This window comes from Agelaius phoeniceus, chromosome 9 (assembly GCF_051311805.1).
Source record: "Agelaius phoeniceus isolate bAgePho1 chromosome 9, bAgePho1.hap1, whole genome shotgun sequence".
Classification (NCBI taxonomy): Eukaryota; Metazoa; Chordata; class Aves; order Passeriformes; family Icteridae; genus Agelaius; species Agelaius phoeniceus.
In genome coordinates, this window is record NC_135273.1 from 26,733,673 (window position 1) to 26,755,705 (window position 22,033).

Genomic DNA, 22,033 nt, shown 5'->3' on the forward strand with positions numbered 1-22,033 from the left:
AGCAGCAGCAGTCTTACCTGGTGAGGATTTTAGGAATCTGCAAAAACTCAGACACACCAAGTTTAGTAACACTAAGTATTTATTTTGTTAATTGAGCCACACTCAAAAAACACTGAAGTCTGAAAATCTGGAAATAAACATAAGCTTATTTGACATTTGGCCAAGATGAGATATGGAAGTCTAACATGTGATATAAAAGAAGCAGTTCAAAACTGACTGTCATGATGAAGAGAGCTGTATTTAAAAAAAAAAAAAAGGATTGTCTTCCAGCTGCTTTCATTGTTATTTCCTCTCCAGGAATTTCTTATTAGTTCTTGGAATCACTAGGGAACTACAAACTTGAATATCAAGAGAACAAAGAGGTACATATAGGGAGAAGGTCAGCCATGTGATAGGATTTGATCTTTGTAGATCCTTCTTCCCTTCAGTCTCTGGAATTCAGATGTCTTAAATCTGTGGTCCAAATATATTTTTGAGAACTGTTTGCAATTAGATGAGTATTTCTCTGTTACTGCTACAAAAATAAATATTCCATGTTACATATTAAAAGAATATTGCCCTTCAGCCAGGGACACAATTATTTCACTTAATATGACATGAATTTGGCTTTGTCTCTTTTTCAGAACTATTTTACTTGAAAGCATATTCTTTTGATCATAAATTTATTCAGCTGTTTGTTACTTACAAAAGTAATGGATTTTGTTAAGTTTTTTTTAATGTAAGCAAGAATAATTCAATAAGGGAGAGTCAAATCTGTGAAGAATTGTGTTTTAAAAAAATTTTTGCTAGTGGATCACTGGTAGTAAAGAGGCAAGCCATGTCCAAGCAGTCTGGTGTGGAACTGAGTCCAGGGCAGCATTGGGAGAGCACTGTGGCAATAATCCAAGGAATAACAGCTCAGTGTACAGAGCATGGGCACAAGGAAACAGGAGCCTTCCCACAGCTCAAGCTCTTGGTGTGTTTTGGGGTTCCTTGGGCTTCTGCAGGGGATTCTTCCTCAGCCTCGTGCAGGTGGCTGTGGAGGAAGGAGGACACAAAGGCTGTACCTGTCCCCAGCAGGGGAGGGTGGGAGCTGATTCCTCACTGAACTGTGCTGCGGGGAACTGATGTCCCTGCTGTGGCAAAGGGCTGCAGTAATGGGAGCACTTTGCTCTGGGAGACATCTTCCCAGCCAAGAACCAAACTTCCTGCTGCTTTTTCTGTTTCTTTTTCCTGTGCCTAGTTCAGCTGTATGATTTTGTTTTTATGGATTCACATTTGCGAAACCCTTGTTGCAGTCCTCTCACCAGGTTGTAATAAACCCTGAGATAACTCTCCTTTTAAATACAAATTACTCTGTTTTCCTTAAAACCAGAACATTAAAATTTGTATCACAGAAAAATAAAATATTTGTAGGCTCAGCAGAGGCTTCACCAGGGTGCCTCACTCACATCAGTTTGTTTGGAGAATTAGTAATATGTTTTCCCCTAGATGCATGCACATAAAATCTCCAAAGTCTTCAGCTGCTCAGAGAGGATTAAGTATTCCAATTGTAGTGCTGGTTTTAAAATTTATGTTCTGAATTATCAGTCAGTGGTGCCAAATGATCTACAAAGAAATTTGAATTATACTCAGAGAGAAGCTGAATGTTTGTGTTCCTCCACCTTTTGTTACAAGAGGTATTTGTTTCTTTTACCAGTTGGAATAATCCTTAGATCCAAACCCACACTGTATTAACAGTTCCTCTGTTAATCCTGATGCTCAGGCTTTGTCCTGAAACTGGAGCACTGCTGAAAGCAGAAATGTTTTTAAAACCTGCTGTTAAACAAGGCAAATTCTTATCAATACAGAACATTTCTGTCTTGCTGTGTATAACAGCTTTTTGCTCAGGAGGCATGGATTCAAGTGGATGTGTCTCTGGCAGCTGTAGGAGTGGGTACTGTAGAGATTTACAGAGATGGACATTTATGAGACTGAAAATGCTCTGTTCTTCCAAGCTTGTTAAAATGAAACAGATCTGATCCTATACAAAAGAAATGAATGAAATTATTTCATCACTTCCTTATTTTTTCTCAGTCTAAACATACCTTTAAACATGAATAAATTGCTGTTAAATAAGAGCAAGTACAGCAAAATAGTCTCATTCACTTCTTTTTTATATTATAGTAAAACCAATATGGCACTACAAAATAATAAAAGGATATCCTTGTATTTCAGCTAAAATGTCTGAAAATATATGATGAAGCTAAAGGCATGGCAATGAAGCTTTTCTCTCTCAGTCTGTAAGGTACTTGATTATTAATTGGAACTTGAACAAGTTAAACTGATACAGCTGAAAGCAAATCCCAAAAAATAGTATATAACTCCCTTTGCTTCCAATGAGAAATTGGCCTGTGTCTGCAAATCTCCTCATTTGGCAGCCACACCTAATACAGTTTAAACTCTCACTGGCATCAGCAAAAAATTACCTGATTAGGGATGCAGGATTGGATCTAAGATAATAGCATATTAAAAATCCACCATGGGTTCAAAAGCTACGAATGGAAATGAAATCCCTGAGAATATAAAACATTGCAAGCAGTCGAACAGTTCCCATTGTACATACTGAGAGTGCTAAACAATAGCAGCTATTGCATGTGTGACCATCAGGAAACACAGCTGTGCTTCTTTGTGGTACAATGAATTACTTCCGTTGTATATAAAATTGAAAGTATTGGTACTCGGGGACGGAAAAAGGATATCCTGATACACTGCTCCTATTTCCTTCCCAAGGCCTATTACTGAATGGTGCACCATTAATTCACTCTCAATGAATTACCCAGCACAGAACACATTGGGTGGTTAATTGTTATGCTAAAAGCTACTTTTTCTTTGAATTTTCACTTTCCGACATTTTTATCTCATTTTACTACTTTTGCATATGCCCTCTTTGATAGTAATTGTACACTTTTAATTAGTTGCACTTAATAATGAAGGTCTAAAACAAACATTTACTTAACTATCTTTTGACTTAAAGATTGTTCTATAAATAGTTTTTAAGTTACAAGACCAGAGAAAGCACAATCTTTCTCACTGTCCTTTAAAGAAATGAACAAAATCATCTCAACTGAAGTATTTGTGGCCAGGTTCTCTGAAGCTGGCACACAGAGATTAATTTATACCTTTCTGTGCCAGTGAATATTCCTAAGCTGGAGGGGAATGAGGATTGTTACCCAGAGTTAGGGAGGAGTAGCAGCAACCCTCTGTTATGCCTTCTTTTTTTTTTTTTCCTTTCAGAATTGCATAGGAGCAAGAACTGTTTGAGGTAGTACTAAATAGGCAAATATGGACCCTAAGGAAATACACTACCCCCAAACTTTAATATCTACTTTTTAATAACACTGACTCTTTCTTTTTAGAGAACTTCTAAACAGAGAGCAGCTTCTGTGACTCCTTAGGAAATCAATGAAGTCTCCAACAACCACCAGCCATGTAAGTCCATAAAAGGTGGATAATGTGTTCTGTATTTGTCTCTGAGAATTTAATTTCTCAGGCTGTGTCTCCTGTCCTAGAAGTCTGACAGTCAGTCACCTTTCACCACCAGACTGTTTCCAATCCATTCTAGGATGTCTAACACAAAGCTGAATAAATTACATGTGGAAAACATGGAGTCCTTCAATGTGAGAATAAGTAAATTTTGCCAAATGAGCTGAAACCTTTGGAAGCTTGAATTCAGACTGGTGTCATGATGCAGTAACAGGAGAATAGCAGCTCAGAAGAGCTCCCAATCCAGCTTTACATAATAAAAATGGCAGAAAATCACCATCCACTAAACAGCCCTGTTGTCCTTTTGCTGGAGCAGCTGGCACTGGGAATACAATCTCAAAGGCAAACTGTGTTCTGCCAATATTTTATACCCCCACAGTTCAGATTCAGGTGTGCTCTGCCTGAAGCCACAGCTAGAACCAGAATCCCTGCCTGGCACTTTGGATTTCTTGCAAGGACTTTTTGGCCAGAAGTTGATGCCGTGTAGTGTACATGCAATAAAGCAGAAACTCCCAATTAGTGTCATCTGTGTTGTGCATCCACAATAAATCTCAGGAAGTCTGGTATTTGCAGCATGCAGTGGGCTGAATACACTCACATGAGCAGCAGAGCCCACTCTGTCACCTTTTACCCCACAGCTCACAGGCCTGGGAAAGGAACAGGAACTCTGGTCAGGCTTCTGCATGTGCATTAATCACAGGGAAATTGACAATATCCTTGCAATCACTACAGGGAAAAATGTGCAGGAAGAAAATCTGTCAAGGAATGTGCAGGGGACAGCTGAAGAATATTTTGTTGTGAAAGAATAATACCTTGTCTTTGTTTATAATGCACAAATAAAAATTTCATTCCTGAAATCCTATTTTTTATATGAAGCCAGAATTTTGGAAAGTGTGCCCTTTCTTCTGCTCCCACATCTCCTATGCTATCAAAATTGTGGAGCTGTTACTTCATAAAGCAAAATTACCTAACAGATAACAAAACCCAGGTCTCAAGGTGCACTCAGATTTGTGCATTATTCTTAAGCTATGTATAATAAATGGACTAGTGCAGGTATGAAACACATCCACTTAAAGGAAATCAGAATCTCAGTTCTGAGTGTTTTAATTCACATATATGTCCTATACATGCATATAGGAATGCTTGCATTAGTCAACATGAAGATTTCTTTAAATGAAACTAAACCTCGATCCCAGCATTGTTTTCCTGTCTACATATGATTAAATATTAAAATAATTTAAACACTGTAAATCATTCTTTTGTTTTGAAATGAGATCTTTAATTAAGGCTATAGATATTTATTAAACCTCCTAAAAATCCAAAACATCCTCTTTAATGCACCATGAGAATAAAACAATCTACAACAGCAAGTTTTCTGGCTTTAGTGTAGCAAGCAGCATTCATTCCACAAACACTGGAAGAATCACCTTCACTCAATTCAGGATTGTATTTTATCTATATCTTCTAATTAAAAGAAAAATAAGTCTCAACTCTTTCAGTAACACTATGCACAGTAAAACAAAGTAGAAGCAGAAGAATTTCCATAACATCTTTGTCATAAATGAAAATAATCCAATTTCTAAAGTAGTAAGATTAGAAAATACTTCTGTAATAGAGACACATTTATTAATGATACTTTATGCAAACTAATTTATTATTCCCTAACAGTTATAATCTGGAAACTTTTAAAGGAAAAATGTTTTCTTCAAAAGTTTAGCTTTGTTAAAAAAAATCCTTCTTGTCTTTATTACAGAGAAAATTCTTGTGACTCAGCCTGACAGTCCTTATTAGTACAACACACGTTTGTTACTGTTTTCTTTTGATGTAATCTTTCTAACAGGAGGAACAAATGTATTTTAACAGCTATCCAAGGGCATATTTCATAGGCTCACAGCCTATGAATTTATGCCTGGATATAGTCTGAATCTCATCCATAACTCTGATTTGCCTGGGAGAACAAAGCGTTTCATTGTGTATTCAATAATGGTTTCAGCAACCTTATTCACACATTCCTTCCTTTCTTAATCAGCAGAAACTGTTTGAATTCAAGATACATGATTGGGGTGGGAGGGGAAACAATGCCAAAGCCTATACTTTTGAAATCTCCATTTCTTCAGAGCAATAATCTCTCTTTAAGAATCTCTGTTAAGAATCCCTTAATGCAACATTTGTCACACATTTTGCACCATGTCCTTTCCTAATGAACTTTGCTCTATTCCCCTTTTCCACCCTGTCAGCTGGCATGGTGCTCTGCTTATGCCTCTATTGCTTCCAGTTCCAGCAACTGAACTCTCCAGGGATCACAGTGCACAGTTTAGGAAGCACTGTCTTGTGCAAAGGTTAAAGGTCAGAACAGACAATCTGTAAAACAGCAATTTTGATCTGACAAAATACTGCATACATTCTGGGCGTTCTTTTCAATTGCATTTCTTATGCACATTGTAAACAGAAATTGGGGCTGGGAAATAAAATAAAAAATGCACAAAGTTGTGATTCCTGGTGCTGTACTTGGCATCTAAATCCAAGTCTGTTCATTTATCATCTAACTGCTTAATTATGTTTAATATACTTAGCTGTATCTCTAAAATGCCTGCATTTCTGAGGGGTGTGCAACAGGAATGCAGAAAATGGCTGTTTGTGTAAAACACATTGTTATATGAAGTCATTTCATTTGTACATATTTCTTGGCACTAGAGCTCAATGAGGGTGTTCAAAACAACTTGTTTAAGTAACTTTTGCTAAGAAACAGTAGAACACACCTACCTGAACTTATGCAGTCAAACTTTGTTTGCAGATGCATCAATGTAACTGAAGAGAGAATTTACCCACTCCTTCCAAAGTTACTATAAACAGTTTTTGTTGACACAATAAGGTATGGGACTATACAGGTCTTGCTGAGTTAGAACATGTACTGTTAGCAGACTGCATCTTTTAAGCATACTAATTTTTGTTTAAAACAGCATTATTTTGTCAATAAAATATTCAAGACTGATATACAATAAAGTTGAAACCGATGGTTTTAATTTTTATTTTCAGGTCTGAAGTAGAGAGTACAAGCTCGTGTATGCTTTCTTCATGATATTACATGGCTGAAAGCTGTCAGCTGCTCACATGGCATATTAATAAATATACCCAAATCATAAAGCTTTAACTGGTTTTGCACATTGCTTTTATTATTAGACTGTTTTATTCATGTTGGCACAGATAATCCATGCAAGGTAATTACTCACATCTCATAAACCACCAGACATTCTGCTCTGAAATAACTAGGAACTCAGGAAAAAAATATCTATCTAAAAGCAAGGGCACTTGTGGCATCAAGTCAACATGTCAAAATCTTATAAAACCTAGACTTCTAATATATGATCACTGCAGGCAATAAATCACTCAGTTTCAAATTCTGATGTTTATAAATACTAAACAAATTAATATCCACTACCAGGAGATGAGTATTGCAAAAAAACATTAGTGTGCCCAGCATTAGACACTAATGAATGTGTTCAGTGCTGTGGACATTCACATTATTAAACATAAATACAAGTAATCTTCAGCCAAACATTTCACCCAAAGTACTGACCACTGAAGGACCAATGGAAAAATATTTTTCCTTGTTTTGAATTGGTTTTAGAATTGAGAATTGTATAATGTGTGAATCCAATATAGTGAAAACTAATGAAAAAAAGTTCTAAGACTGTTTTTTTTGTCCAGATAATAAAAGTAGCTTCATTTGGAAACATTTAATTTGCTATGTTCTGCAAAAAGAACATCAAAAGAGAGAAAAGCATTAAAAAAAGCTTTTGAATCCTTTGACTGAAAAGTTATTGAACACTTTTTAGTTAGACAAAAGACTGATATTTTTAATTGATCATTCAGAGGTACAGTATCTTTGTTTTATTGGGTAAAACCTCACATTAATTAGAATGAAAAGAAATATTCAGAAGAACTTAGGACTTATCTCAGGCATCTCTTACAAGACATAAAACATAATCAAGTACACATTATTCATCTTGCATATTTTTGTACAACATTATTTTCCGTGATAGTTAAAAGGCTGTATTTTGAATTTTAGAGATATATATTATTATTATATATATATATATGCATTTTCCCTCTTCATATCACAAAGTGATGTAGCAGAAGAGTATCAGCAGTTATGTGGTATTCTACCCCTGTGAAAGTTAAAATGCTACATTATTATTCACAAATTTCTTGTTCAGATATGTGCAAAAATTATATCTTAATATAGATATCAAGGGCAGGTACGTGGATTCCCTATTTTTGGACCACATTATGAAGCAGCACAAGTCATAACAGGAAATTTTTATTACATGATAATCCTCAGGGTATCTCTGTTCTTCACTCAGAGATATCGCTGTACCTCATATGTAAACTAGCTTTAATCTCGCTTGCTCAGACACCAGCTGGAGTCAGGGCATGTGCTACAGTGCAGGTTCTCTGCCCAAGGAATTTCTCAGGACTCTCTCAAGCCAGTACAGCTCCCACTGAAGTCTGTGCTGCTGCACTTTCACTGCTGCCATCCTGCAAGCCAGCTCAGCTCTGCTCACATACACTGCATTCCCTTTCCTGCAGTCAGACTTCAGTCGAACCAGACTGGATCCTTACTCACCCCTCTGTACATATCCAAACCATCTCTCTGGGCTATGGGTGCTACTTGTACCCTCATTTCTAACTTGAAGGCCTCTCCCTGACTGCAGTGATCCTGCTGCCCCTACCCAGCCTCCCTGCCACCCAACTCTGACATGCAGCGTGGTGGAGCTGCCCTTAGCTGGCTATTCCTGCTCCAAGCGCAGCCTCAGGAAGGGCTCCCCACCTTTCCCCGCTCAGCCCTGCAGAGCCCCTGCATGCTGGCAGCCTCGGGTGCTCCCTCTGCGATGCCAGCCTCCCCCCTGCCCGCAGTGCAGCTCCCCAGGCCGGTACCTCCGGGCTGTCGCAGCCAGGAGCCGTGAGGAGCTGCAGCCCCAGGCACGCCGCCTGCCAGCAGCTTGTCACTGACTGCCCTCCCTAAGCTGCAGCCCAGCATCTCTGCCAGATCCTAAAATGATTTGTCCTCCATGGGGCCAGTGAAGAGGAAGCTTACGGGGACATTGAGGGGGAAAGGGGAGGGGAGAATGAGACACACACAAATAAACACATGCAGATCAGAGGGGAAGGACCTCATGAAATTCTCCTGAGGCGTCCATCACAAGCCCTTCCCATGGAGCCTGACTCCCTGTTCTGATGTTGAAGTCAGAGATTAGTCCCAGTCAGTGGCCAACACTGACACAAATCTGCCTAAAGAATATCTTCAATGCAGTCTCAGTATAGAGTATGCTGATGTGAATTCTCTCAAATAAGAGATAATAATAAAAAGCATTTTGTTGAATAGCATTGAAAAATGGAAAGGAAATGTAGAATTTTCTCACTGTTGTGAATATGTATTTAATGAAGTCAAATAGGAGTGGAAAAAAATATTTAACTTCGATAACTATGATTTATTCCTCTGGAGAATATTATGAGCCAGATCTTTGGATTTTGTAATCTATGGGACCATATTCACATCAGCCCAGCACCGACTGAAAACAGAAAATTTGCTTGCTTACAGAAAAAAAAATCCCAAACAAACAAACAAACAAAAAAAGGCTTTGCATATAATGTACTAGTGTTTTAGAATAATTCATGCATACAAAAATCTGACCCTGTAGCAACACAGATCAGATCACTGCTAAGATCAGTGAAAACTAAGATACCTACTGAATAAATACAGGTCATACATGTCAAAACTGCCACAGGCAGTTCAGGTTGTTATTTTTGGCCAAGATGCAGACTGCCTGCAGCTAACTTAACTCTTATTTTAGAACTCCAAATTTCATTTATTCCTCTCCAAGCTTTAGATAGTTTTTCATCCCTTAAAAGACACACAAATGAAATGGGCATTACCCAAGGGAGGGACAAGACAGACAATATTATGTAATTTTTTGCTACTCAGAACACAAGGTAAAATAGGTGCAGATGGCACCAGCATGTGGCCCACAGAAAGCATCCTCAGCCTCAGAAGTACTAATTCAAAACTGTCAGTACTGCAAGCTGTCAACACACACATCATAATTCTCACTTAAATGAGTTAATAAAGCTTGAATGGTGATCAGACTTTCCATCTTAACTCCATCAGACAGAACTGCTGTCTCCAATATAAAAGTCACTGATATTCAAAAATTCAAAAGTATTATCAGTACTATAAGTATTGCTTATTTGGAAAAAAGTTTTATAAATAACTGTCTGAACAACTTGAAAGTTGTTCTCAAGCTATTAGGATAGATGACTGTATGGTTTTTAGAAAAGATGACTGTAGGGTTATCCTAATTGTTGGAACATAGCTACTGTTTTCCAATGGCAAATACTGCTACAATTCATGATGTGCTGCATTTATAGTAAGGAAAGGAATAAGGAGTATGTGCTCGCTGCCTTATGGATTTTTGATACACATTCATTTACTATAGGAAAAAAAGCCTTTTTCCTTTTTACTTGGGATAGAGGAGGGAATTTTTGCAAGCTGTCTCCCACAGTTTAGCTGTGCTAGATGGATGTGCTAGATCTGTGTTCACTTGTTTGAAGGTCCAGATGTAGATTCCTACCTCCCTCTGATATCAGTGGGAATTAGAAACCAAAGCAAGATTGAATCTCCTTTTTTTTTCCACAGGAGGAAAGGAAAATGGTTTTGAATTAAAAGCTGGCCTTTCCAGTCAGCTCTATTCCATTCAATGTAAGAGCAATTTGGAGAAAGCCAGTTGTCCTTTTCCATTACTATTTGAAAGTGAATTATCTACCGTGCACATAGAAGCCAAGTGCACTAGCAAGGCTGACCCAACCATATTATTTTCAAACTGTTATGGATTGTCACCTAGGCTTCCCAGCTACATATGGATTCAAGGCAGACTTGTTATTTGGAAAGAATCTAAAATATCTGATGCTATGAGGTAGCACCACAAGATAATGGAACAGCACTCACTTTTCCTAGAGGAAGCCCTAATCTATTTATTTCCCTTTGAAAGCTACAGCCTTTGGTTCTACAGATGACTGTACATATGGCACTTACTCATTCTTGCTGTGAAAGAAAATGACTTAATACAGGAGTATTTTTCCAGTTGTTTTTAAACACCAGTGTGTGGTCTAAGCAGTAAAACTGCTGTGGGTAGTTAACTTGAAACTATATTTGCACATTACTTTTTATAATAAGGTTTTTAGTTAATTTCAATATTTCCCCCAACTGTTGCTATAATAATGGACTACTTCATGGTTTTGACTGCTCATTCAATAGTGTTTTGTATGAGCTTCACAAAAAGCACGTTCTGAATTTATGAAAGAGGATAAAGTTAAACTTGAGAAGTACCAACGTCTAGCTTTTACCAAGAGAAGTGCTAGCCATGGTTATCAACTTTATGATTGCCCAGTTAGTCATCTGTTTTACCCCAGCATTACTGACTACCAACTCTTCTTCTAAACATTGATGGCATGGGCGTGCTTCTTGCACAGGGGCTTGTCCTTCTTGGAGTAGAATGGCTGACCTTCCAAATTCACATGGCATACCTAGAATTAATAATAAATGCAATCAGGAATAATTAAGGAAAAAGAAAAGGGAGAAATAGGTGACTGTCAGTTTCAAATGTATTGCTCTTCTGCCCATGCATTTCTTTGGTAGTCTTTGGGAGTTATGTATTGATCTGCTATTGATTTAACCCACTGAAAGAAATCAAGTTAGGTCCTTAAAAAGACTCCCACTGTGAGAATTGCATATTAACAACACATACTAAAACTATCATTTCCACAGAAGATGGGGCAGCTAAGGCAAATGAACAAGCAAAAAATAACATTAAATATTCAGAGAAAGTGTCTTTATAAGTAATCAATATTTATAAGTCATTAAGAGCTGTTAGCTTGTGAAGGAAACTTGTTTAGTATTCCTTTCTATGTTAAAATTTCCAAAAGACTTCAGTTTTCACAAAACACTTTTTTATAAAGCTAGTTTAGCTTCAATATTTATAAACTTTTCTATACTTTCAACTAGTCTACCTAAATTTTAGACTTAAACAAACATTAGAAATTGTCACTGTCAGTTTGGTGTGGCCAACATACTATTTTTAGCTAATTAGAGATTCTAGATATTATTACTTTGGAATAATATGCTGCAGAGCTGCTCAGTGGTATTAGAACCAGATGAAAGTACTGTTTATCATATGGATTTTCTGCTTTGTGTGCAGAGTGTGGGAATATGGCCACTCTCCAGAGCTATGTGCACACCACAGATTGATGAGTTTGACCAACTTCTATGCTAATTACTATTCATGCTCTCTAAACAGAATTCTTTTTGCAAGTTTCAACAAGCATTCAGCATGGAAATACAAACTTCACTGCTTTGTAAGGTGGATTATGGTTATACTGTTCAGTATGGTGTTAATTTATTTTCAGTCTTGCTCTATCTCTATTTGGCAAACACTGGAAAGAATAACAGCAATAGTGGTTTGTACTGCTGTATGTACTATCTAAAACTGGATGTTTTATTAGAAAACCTCACTTATGATGGTCAAATTCCATAATTCTAGTAAAAGTTATGGAGGAGAAGGAAAATTACTCCCATCCTTCTCCAAATGGAAGTAAAGAATGAAATTTCATCCCTCTGCATCCTTTAGCATATGTTAGTTATTACTGCTTTCAGGTTTTCTGATGTAACTACACAATTTAGGAGTATAAAGGAATGAGACAGTTTTTGATGTAGAACCTACAGCACAAATGAAGCAGGTGTCATGCCAAGTGTGTCCAAGAGCTTCAATGAATTTATCTCCAGCTTCAACAGGATAATCACAGCCATGACATTTTGTGCTGAACAAAGCAATATAATCTAAAATAAAACAAAAAGAAAACTTAGAACAAACTCTTAACATAATCATATTAAGCCCAAAAGAAACAGAACTTTTCCAGATAATCAATGTTTTGATTGTTTTTGCTAAGTTTCCTACTACATTTACTGAAATACTCCCACTGAAATATGCTTATTTTCTTTCATTATTTAAATACAAACTCAGTCCAGAACCCCCCATTAGTATGACATTTATCATCACAAAGGTAGAAGAAGACATAGAAAAAATCCATGGAATTTGAAGTTTTGTTGCTCACAATACTTTCAAATTAGCTTTAATATATGTGGAATTTATTCATAGGACCAATATGGTTGTACAAGAGTCTAATGACAAGGGAATGTTACAAGTTTCCATGCCTGTATTAATGTTCTTTTTGCATAAAGAGAGAACATTATGGAAACCCCATACTGACTGATTAATACATCTTTACTTTATCAAGTGTGATTTGGAAAGGTTTGACATTGAAAAATATTAATGGAAATTCCAAAGGTATATGGAATCCATGAGAGTTATTTGATGTTCTGACAAAACCTCCAGTTTTAAAGGATAGGTACCCAGTCAGTCATGCTGCATGGTTTTTTTTCTTCACTAAGAGCTACTCTGACTTGTAAAATTTGAATTGCATAACCATAAGAAAGGAATCTCCAGCGAGAAGTAGGCCAGGACCTCACTGAATGCACAAGGGCAATACAGAGGGAATATACCACTTAAGCCTTAACCTCCTTCCTGACCATGGCAGGCAACTCATTTGCATGGCAAGTACCATTTTGGGAAAACATGGCCTTTCCCTTTCTTAGCTAGCAAGAAGCAGTTTGTTTGTTGCAGCAGCCAGGAAGCAAAATCTGCACAACCATGTGCTGCACATCTGTGCAGATCTATCTCTTCATAAGTGTTGGTTGAAAAATTCTAGGGTGAGGCAACAGCATCAGAGGTCACAACTCCAGCAACTCAGGATAGTGGGCAGCCCTAGAAAACTTATTTTTTATTTCTGGTGAGCAGAATCTACCAAGGAGGGGAGTAGAACAGGGGAAAATGTGTAGGGAAGGAAGTGCAAAGTATGATAATACATAAGGGAGAGAAGTGAGGGAAGGCATTGTGGACATTGAGGCAAAGACCAGTGCTCTGCCATTCTCTCATATAAACTGGAGAAAAATACAGACCCAAACACTTGTATACATGGAGAGTGGAAACAAAATCCATGCTGGATGGGGAACTGATATAATTTTGTTCCCCAGCTGCTTTATTGTTACATTGCTTCCATGAACATGAAGCACACAATTACTGTGCAGAACTGCCATACCTTTCTCACAGTAAGGCTCCCCGTCCTCCATGTGGAACAGGCTATTCCCAAATGGCTTCTTACAAGCAGCACAGACAAAGCAACTTGTGTGCCAAGTCTGTCTTAGGGCATGCATCACTTCCTGTAAAACAAACAAACAAACAAACAAAAATCTCCAGCAGAATAGGCAGCCCTGCAACTTCCTCCTGGAGAACAAACACAAGGCAGAGATGCTCTAAATTCTTTCCTTCTGTAACAGCCAGTTCCCCTCCTCAAAAGAAAGAATTGACAGAAATTGGGCTCCTTCTGGAAAGACAGAGGAAATAGGATGGCAAGCTTTCTAGAACAATATATTTGCCAAAGTGAAACAACATGGTTCAGGCAGTTTGTATCAACATGCCCAGTCCCTGTTGCAGGAGGGATTCTGCACAACGATTCTGATTATTTTCCCCATGACCAGTATGAACTCTTCAATGCAAGAGTATGATTTGTTAAATAAATTTCAAAGAGTAATTTTCTAAAACCAGGAATAAGTAGTGTAAGTCTGTTGTTTCAAAATGATCCAGATTCTGTACTAATTTCTTTATGCTTCTTACAAGAACAATTCACAAACTAATGTGAAAATCGGAAAAAAAAAAAGGAAAGGTTCTTTTAACTTATATGATTAGTAAAAATGAGTGTGCATGTCTGTTCCTAAGCCACATGTTTATCACAAAACACTCCAGTTCTGTGCAACTGATGTTTTCCTCAACTGAGTACATCTAGATTTTATCAGCTTCTTACTTCTGTCCAGTATGGAGGAATCTCTATTACTGCTTCATTTTTTTGTCATACAGAGGTCTTCCAAATCCAAAAGCTGCTGTACTGGGCTCTGATGCCCAGTTACCTGCTAACCTGTCAATCTTACGTGTAGCCAGGATGATGTTGGACAGTGTATCTCTGTCCAACAGCCCAGATTTCAAAGGGCCAGCTGCATAACTGCTGTGAATTAACTCTGTTAACTTCAGTGAAACAGCATTGATTTATACCAGCTGAGAATCTAGATCCTATTTTATGTTGCTTCCAATTATACACATAGACTCTGATTCTCTTTTAAAGATTGTTTTTAATGCCCACTGATTATGAGAAAATGGATTGAAGTCCTCTTCCATGCTTTCAATCCAGTGAATAGACATCATAGTCTAATTTAGATTTGCCATATATCTCATTAGAGAATCACCATTTGAGATTCATTAACTTCTGTTACTGTTTGCAAAACAACTATTGCTGATAAATAGGTTTGGATCCATTTATGAACCTCAGTGAGGTAAGAAGCAAAAATAGCTTGAGAAATCTTATTAATATGAATAGAGGCAGCTGGCATCTTTGCTATTTTCCTGATGAAAATCTGTAATGGGAAACTGATTCGTGCCAGCATTCATTAGGTAGGTTAAGTCAGCACTCTGCTATAAATTACTCCTTCTGCTGCAGTAGCAAACAAGACTTGGTTGGAGCCAGAGCTTCACCATCGATGTCTGATGCTGCCACCCATAATTGGCAGTTGCAGAGAAGAGCATCTGTAATGCCAACATTTAGACAGATGTCAAAAGGTGACAGCTAAGCAGTGAAAAACCAGTGGGGGACTCCTTGCTTCTTCATTTGAGTCATACATTCACTAGAACTGCATGCATAAATACACTGCTAAAATTATTGACGGTACTCCAAGCACACCACCATCTGAGGTATGTGGAGAGCAAATTAAATTGTACATTTACTTGTACATTAGTCCTTTAAGACAAAAGTGGCATGTATTTTTGGCTTTGTGGAATTCAGATCTTTGTATTTATTCTGTATTTTCTTAACTATAAGAAACCAGCAGAATTCGTCAACAGCTGTGCTGCCAACTAACAATGAGGTGCAACAAGAGCAATGGGCCTCTTCCCAACATCACTGATTTCTCTACTGAAATTTAGACTAAATCCTGTGTAAGAAACAAAAACCCAATTCAAGTGTCTTACTATAAAGAAGAGAGAGATAAAAGTAACATAGTGTGTATCAGAAAGCAAAAACCTATCCAAAAAGTATTACTTATTTTACACTCAGAGAGATGGTACCTGGATTACATATTCCCTCTATGAGCTCAATAAGGTACAGAAATATCCAAGACTTCAGATGGATAAAAATTATTATAAAATAATATGTTTTTCATCATGAAATAACCAACAAGCTGGGGAATAAGTCTTAAAAGGACGAAATAATAAAACATCTGCATTCACTGCTTACAGTCTAAACGATTTCACTATTTCAGAGATCCAGGCAGTTGCAGAAAGGGTTACTGTTGTTCTCTTACCCCCATAATCTTAGTGTGGCATCTGGCACAGGTTGGTGCAAAGAACTGTTCATAGCAGCGCTCACAGTACACACTGTTCTGCTCCTCCACAAAGCACATGTCAGCCAAGGATGTCTTGCAGTAAGCACAATTGAATTCTTCTGGGTGCCAAGAGCGACCCATGGCTACCAGGAAAGGACCTCTGGAAACAATCATAACTTATTTGTAATCTTGTTTAATCTTACTTGTATTGTGAAAAAAAGGTTGAATGGCTGACCCTGATTGCAAACCCACTTTCTCAGACACCATGTACACACGTAAAAAGCTACTTGAACCATGAAGTGCATATTAAAATAACCTGAATAGAAGTGGTCTTTTTCAAGACCATTACTCAAAACACATTGGTTAAAACATTTCATTATTGTTTGATCTCAAACACTGCATTTACAAACAACTGTTGGAAAAATCAATTGTTTTCATATCTGCATAGGTGTAAGTGGTCTTTGTAAGCAGAAGCAAAGGCAAAAGGAAAAGGCCAAAGGCAATAGAAGACAATGCTATTTGAAAGCATGAAATAACAGGCAAATTTCCATCTTTACACATCCACACCTCACAGCAACTCCTAAAGTCTCCTACCTTCTTTCTGTCTGACAGCACTGCATGCAGCATGTTCTAGAAATGTCAGACTATCAGGTGACAACTTGCTGTTTTGTTATGTGGAAAGCACATTAAATTCATTTTGGTGATTGACTCTGGTGATTGTAGTTAGATGTAATGATTATTACTGGAATATTTCCATTCCAGAATATATGAAGGGCAATAACCAGCAGTTCCACATCACCAAACTAGCTCCTTTTAGTGGGGAAGACTGTCATTAAACATGGATTACTTAAAGTTGGATAGCAGTGCACAGGCTAACAGTAGGCACTGGTCCAGCAGAATGAACTGGGAGAGAAGGGAGAGGCATGCTATGAATCACTGGTAATAGACTGTAGGCATTATCTTTCTCCAGACACAAAAGCAACAATTACATTTGGCTGCTGCTCCAAAATGATGCCTTGTTCCATTTCTCTCCACAATCCCCCCTCTGCTCCCAGCCCCCTAACTCTCCCAATGAAGTTGCAAAAACCTCCTTCAAAGTGTTACCTTAGGACCAGAAACCTGTTTAAAATCAAGCAGGGATTTGCTGCAGCATCCAAGAGCCAAACAATTAGCATGTAAAATGCTGCAGTGATAAAAAGTGAACCACACAACAACAAAATGAGCTCTGGAAATGTTAAATTAATGAAGCAGACAACAGACATCCCTGCTGGGTAATTTAACAGAGTCTTAGGCTCTGGAACTGTATATTAATGTACAATAACCAGTCTCTCTGATACTTTTTTTTCTGCTTCATCCCTCTTCAAAGGCCCACGACCTTACCGAATGATGCTGTTACAGTGCCCGCAGAGAGGAGTTCGGCTGCTGGCTGGAAAACGCTCCGCCCTCTGAACTGTTCCCCGGGCTAAGGCAGGGGGCTGGGAAGAAGTTGAAACTGGAGACGGGTAAGCAGGAATTGTGGTAGGAGACAGCACCGGAGCACCCCTGGGTAGGATGTGCTTTGTGACGGTGGTAGTGGATTTTCCAGGTGCAAATTTCTGGGAAAAGGAGTCATCTGTTACCCAGGGGGGGCGACTCGCAGGCTCCGTGTTGGCAGGGGTGTAGGAATGAACTGGTGCTGGCGCTGTTTAAAGTATTCCAAAAGAAACCAAGAAAGACTTTAAAGTCTTTTTCTTCTACTGTCGATACAGCAACACTTACCAAAGGGTACTCCACGATACACATACAATAAAAGCTTTAGGTGATAGTTAATGATGGCCTATCCCATTGTTGCTCATTTATTCTGGGCTGAAGTCAAGGGTATCAGCACCATCACTGACTTCTCATACACATGCATTACAGAAATCATTGCCTACTGGCTTTTACAGATTTTATGGAGACCATTGTCAAGATCATGTCTTCATTTTCTTGAATGAATGGATATGACAACTGTGTGATAATGTCAAAGACTACCATATACTCTGTTTAAGACAGGTTAAAAACATAAAAGCCAGATAATATAGTAAAGTTTTAGATAGAATTCTTCAGAATTTCAGTAAGTCATGCTTAACTTTTGATCTCATTATATTAATTAAAATACAACATGTTCTACAGATGTCACTGTTATCTATCATTTGGAGGTTTATTCCTAGGTTTTTCAAGAAAAACAAGCTCCCAGAGGGAAAACAGAGAGCACTGGAAGCAATACTGAGGGAGCCAATTCAGCTCACATGACCAGCAAGATAAAGCCAACAGCACTTAGAGGAAGGCCAGACTTGTGGTTATGACTGATCTCAGTTCAGTTCTTCGCTCTGCCACAAACTTCCTGTATAACTTTGAGCAAAGCAAAGAGTGTCTGCACCTCAGTTCCTGTGTGTAAAACAGAATATTTTCCTTTCTCTCTTCCACCCTTTGACTAGCATATAAAACCCTCAGTGCAGTCTGTCTCTGTGTTTGTGTGCACCAGGCTCTAATCTTGGGTGGAGTTTTATCACATTAAAATAAGCAGGAGCCAGGGCCTGCACATACTGACAAGTTTTCCCATTATCCTGCTCCTTTCAAAATGCCAGATCTTGCATTATGTAGAACTGAAGTTACTGCCCAAGAAACAGCCTCACTTTGCCAAGTACAGGAGCACTAAAAGCAGTTTCCCTTTGCAAGGAAAACAAAGCAAATGACTGAAAAGGAGCTTGGAGAGCTGAAGTGTTTTGCCCAAATGAGAGCACAGGCTTGGGAACAGAAGCCAGTTCTCCAGCAGTCTGGGCAAACATTCCACACAGTAGATCCCAGCACCAAGAAAATCACAACCAAATACAACATGTACAGGTTTAAGGAGCTTGCAGGCAGAAAGGTATTTTAGCCAAGAGGGTTCTGAAAGTAACATGGATCTTTCTGAATAATTAAGTGGTGAGAAGTTTGTGTTCGACTTAACACTGCTTCTTCAGCCCACACCCTGCCACATAAGAACTTACACTGATTATTGGCAATTTGCAAGTGCTTAAATTGCATATATATCAACGCACTGTGATCACCCTTGGGATCTTTTTATTGAGGTCAGAGTTGAATCCAGTGCATTTTCTTGATAAAAATTTCTTATGGTACAGCATCAGCAATGTTTCTGCTTCATAAAACTGTATCCCACCTTAGCTTGAGGCTTCTCTTTTTTTTTTAACTTGGAAATGGTAAACAGTATTTAAAGATTTCAGAACAGAGTTTATATTCAATCTCTTTAGATCTTGAGGCTCTTGCTATTTATGTATTATGGTATTAAGATAGGCAAAATTAGAAGTTAATATTTCATCTCCAATTGATGAGTTCATAAGGCTCCCACCTATGAGGCTAATTAAACAAGGTGACTTCAGCTCATATCATTACTTTCTCTCCACCTTCTACTTCTTTTCACTCTTTCTTTTCTATTTGCTGCAGTAAAATAAAGAAACAGAAAAAAGAGAGGCAAAATAAAATAACAAAATAGGATTTTTTTTCCAGCTACTAAAATAAAGTACCAGAGCAATTACTGCAAAATGACAATTGCTGGATGTTTGCATCTGCTCCGAGTTCTCTTTTCAGCTGTTAAAATTTAATTTTACAGGCCTGATTTATTACAATACATTTTCATCCTGTGAACAAGCTGCAATTACTATTGCTTCAAAATAGTATCACTGCAACATATTAGAAAGATTTCACTAACTCTGAGATTTTAGCAATTGTTATTAAAAAGAAATTATCTGACTTTCTTAGAAGTACATCCCTAAGCTTATATGAACAATTATTTTTTCTTAGTAGCTACTGTCATACATATTCACTTTGAATGTTTATGTATTTCAAAAAGTCTTCCAACACTAATCAAGAGAAAAAAGGGGTTGTTTGCTGCTAAAAAAGTACTGAGATTCAGTATATCAGAGAATATATTCTCAAAATACCAGTATTCTATGAGTTGAACATTAACTGTTAAAAAATGAACACTTCAAATAATTCAGCAACTTAGCCTCTATCACCTTGTTTCTCTCAGCCCTCATGTTCTCTTAGAATAAGAAAGAATCAATGGCATTATTGTTGTCCTGAGAGAATGGCAGGAGAAGAGGTCTCTCTTACCAGGAGTAGGAACAAGCCAATTCCTTGCTCCTGGGGAAGCTGGAATTCTCCCCCTCAGCTCTTCATTTATGGCCTGTGGCTATTTTCTCTCCAGACAAAGGCACATTACCAAGACTCATGCAGTAAAGCAAAGATTTATAGAGTCTCAAATGCTTTGGTCGCACAGACTTGCACTGTGAGAACATTTTTTTTCCCCCTTTGTTAGTAGATGACATAAGTGTTACTCTTCATTATTATCAGTAACAAAATAAATTAATAACCACAACTGATATGTTTTGTTCTACACTTAGTGGCCACATCCCTGAATCCCAAAGTTTTCCCATATACTGTTGCAGTACAGAGTAGATAACAGACAGAGCAGATGATGTTTTATAGGGAGACATTATTCTTACTTATGGAAACTAAAAATGAAATAATGGTGTGGAAGCTGCTGTTTTAGTATTGAAGGTGCTTAGGATTCAATATAAAGTTCATTAAGAACTGTGGGAATCTCTCTAGCAGTTCCTAAAAGAGCAGATCAGGCCTTTATACTTGACCGATTTTGCATACACAAGTAGGCCCGGTTGGACGTAGGGATTTAAAAGGAAAGATCTGCTTTCTTCCATTTAGGCATCGTGTTACTTCGTGGTACAGAAGTGGAGCTGGAGCCGCTTGGGATACACGAAAGGCTATGCTGGTCCGGGAATGCCTACGGGAAAGGAATAGCCAGGCATATTCTGCCATCTAGTGGGCCTTGCTCAGAAGAGAAGCCTTTAAAACACGGGTTATGAAATTTAGGGAGAAGTTTTCAGAGTTCCCAGCTTTCTCTACTGGAAAAAACATAAGATCATTAGCAGCAGAAAATTTCCAGAATTAGGTTAGGGAAAGGGCAGACTGCCTGATAAATCCCATCTGAGCCAGATACTCAACAATGCAGTTTCATTTTGAGACTTGTTTTAGTTTGTTTGGGTTTTATTTTCAATCTGACATTAAAATCGCCTTGTAAATCCTCTCAGTGACTGATTCAGGAGTCTCTGTATTGAATATATGAGCCTGTGGGTTGGTGTTTTAATCTGGAAGTTGCCGCCCCACATTTCCAAGGGAAGCCAGTCATTGACAAAGCCGGCTGAGGAAGTTCTCTAACTGTCTTGGAGCTTTGTTTCTAAGTACTATTGATTTTCCCATCTGTGACAGGAAATGCTGTTTCCTCCATTTCTTCCCAAGTGACAATTTCCCATTTGGTCTGCAACTGTCTCTGAGGACGGCTCATGCTCCAAAACCACCCTGAAGTGCTACTACATCAAATATGTAACACTTTATAAAGTACCAACACAAGAACCAAACATCTTCCCTGAAATCTCTGCCTGGAACCTCTCTTGTACCCGAGTCACTTCATGGTTCAATTATGAAGGCATTTTAGAATCTCTTATTGGATAATTCAAACTCCTAAACAGTACAGGAGTTTCTCTGCCAACTATTTAAGCCTTTATTGAGAGGCAATGAGGCTCAAAAGCAGCAACATGAAGAATTGCAAAGGAACACCAGCAATGTAAGGAAGTGAAAAGAAGATGCCCAAGCCAGGAGAAAACAAGAGCCTTTCCTCTTATTCCAAGTAGAATTCAACAGCCAGCTTTGACTTTACCAGATCCAGCCAATAATTGGAAATAGCTGCAGATGTATTTCTGTGGCAGGTTTGTACATTGAACTGGAGTTTATACTTCCCCAAATGAGCACAGGGCTTAACATCAGTCAGTGTATTTAGGAGATATTTTGACTTGCCAGAGTTTGCTCTCTTCTGCATGATAGAAATACATCTGCTGTCATCATCTTTTCAAGTCAAAACCAATAGCATTTGCCTTGAGTGAGAACATGGTATAC

The 22,033-nt window shown here is 38.1% G+C and overlaps 1 protein-coding gene across 5 annotated transcripts in view; it reads right to left on the bottom strand.

The window, feature by feature from the left end:
* Positions 1–6,503: 6,503 nt before the first annotated feature.
* The window catches only part of LDB3 (LIM domain binding 3), a 114,689-nt gene continuing 99,159 nt past the window's right edge, over positions 6,504–22,033 (bottom strand). For all 5 annotated transcript variants that reach the window (XM_077183329.1, XM_054637238.2, XM_077183330.1 and 2 more), the window contains 5 exons: positions 17,426–17,726; positions 16,025–16,205; positions 13,717–13,837; positions 12,282–12,397; positions 6,504–11,088 (listed from right to left, as the gene is read on the bottom strand). In XM_077183329.1, the coding sequence (XP_077039444.1) occupies positions 10,999–11,088; positions 12,282–12,397; positions 13,717–13,837; positions 16,025–16,205; positions 17,426–17,726 (809 nt within the window). In that variant the 3' untranslated portion in view covers positions 6,504–10,998. The remainder of the gene's footprint in view (positions 11,089–12,281; positions 12,398–13,716; positions 13,838–16,024; positions 16,206–17,425; positions 17,727–22,033) is intronic.